Genomic DNA, 630 nt, shown 5'->3' on the forward strand with positions numbered 1-630 from the left:
GGAAAGATTAACTAAAACTTGGAAGTGGGAAATAGCAGAATGCCAAGTTCTAGGAAGAGTCTTGCAAAAGAAGTGAGGGTTGTGCAGAAGAATCTCACTGTACCTTATGACCTTTCCTCTGCTAATAGGAAGCAGTGAAGATGGAGAGAAAGATTAAACGAATTAAAACTTCCTTGGACTGCATACATAAAACACACAGACTTTGTCTGAAACTCCTTTATCTAAACTCTGCATCCTCCTGGAGTAACACAGGTAATCAAGATGTACTAAGAAATGAAAGTAAACACTGAAAGCAATGTTAAATCAGGACATTAATTTGAATGTGTATTTAACTTTGTAATGTATTTTTAAATCAGTGCAATTTTGCTTTTCATTGGAAGATGATTCTGCCGCAGTTTTCAAGTACTTGAAGAATTTTTCAGATAACTTAAGAAACAAGTAAAGCAATTACACTACAGTCTGGTTTATGTATGAGATTGTATAATATTCTTTTTATATTTTTCCATGTAGTTCATTATCTATTTGAACGTACACCTGTTGTAGAATTGTGTATAGCTGTCCTGTGCAACAGGTGGCTGTGTTGCTGAAGCTGTATGAATTATAGTTGATCAGTAGTGAGCCATATTTATT

At 34.3% G+C, this 630-nt stretch overlaps 1 protein-coding gene across 1 annotated transcript in view; it reads left to right on the forward strand.

Annotated features, from left to right (window-relative positions):
* The window catches only part of LMTK2 (lemur tyrosine kinase 2), a 25055-nt gene extending 24425 nt beyond the window's left edge, over positions 1-630 (forward strand). Inside the window, exon 14 of the mRNA XM_010003330.1 lies at positions 129-630. Within this exon, the coding sequence (XP_010001632.1) occupies positions 129-157 (29 nt within the window). The 3' untranslated portion in view covers positions 158-630. The remainder of the gene's footprint in view (positions 1-128) is intronic.

The sequence above is a fragment of the Chaetura pelagica genome, unplaced genomic scaffold, assembly GCF_000747805.2.
Source record: "Chaetura pelagica isolate M959 unplaced genomic scaffold, ChaPel_1.0 scaffold138, whole genome shotgun sequence".
NCBI classification, from domain to species: Eukaryota; Metazoa; Chordata; class Aves; order Apodiformes; family Apodidae; genus Chaetura; species Chaetura pelagica.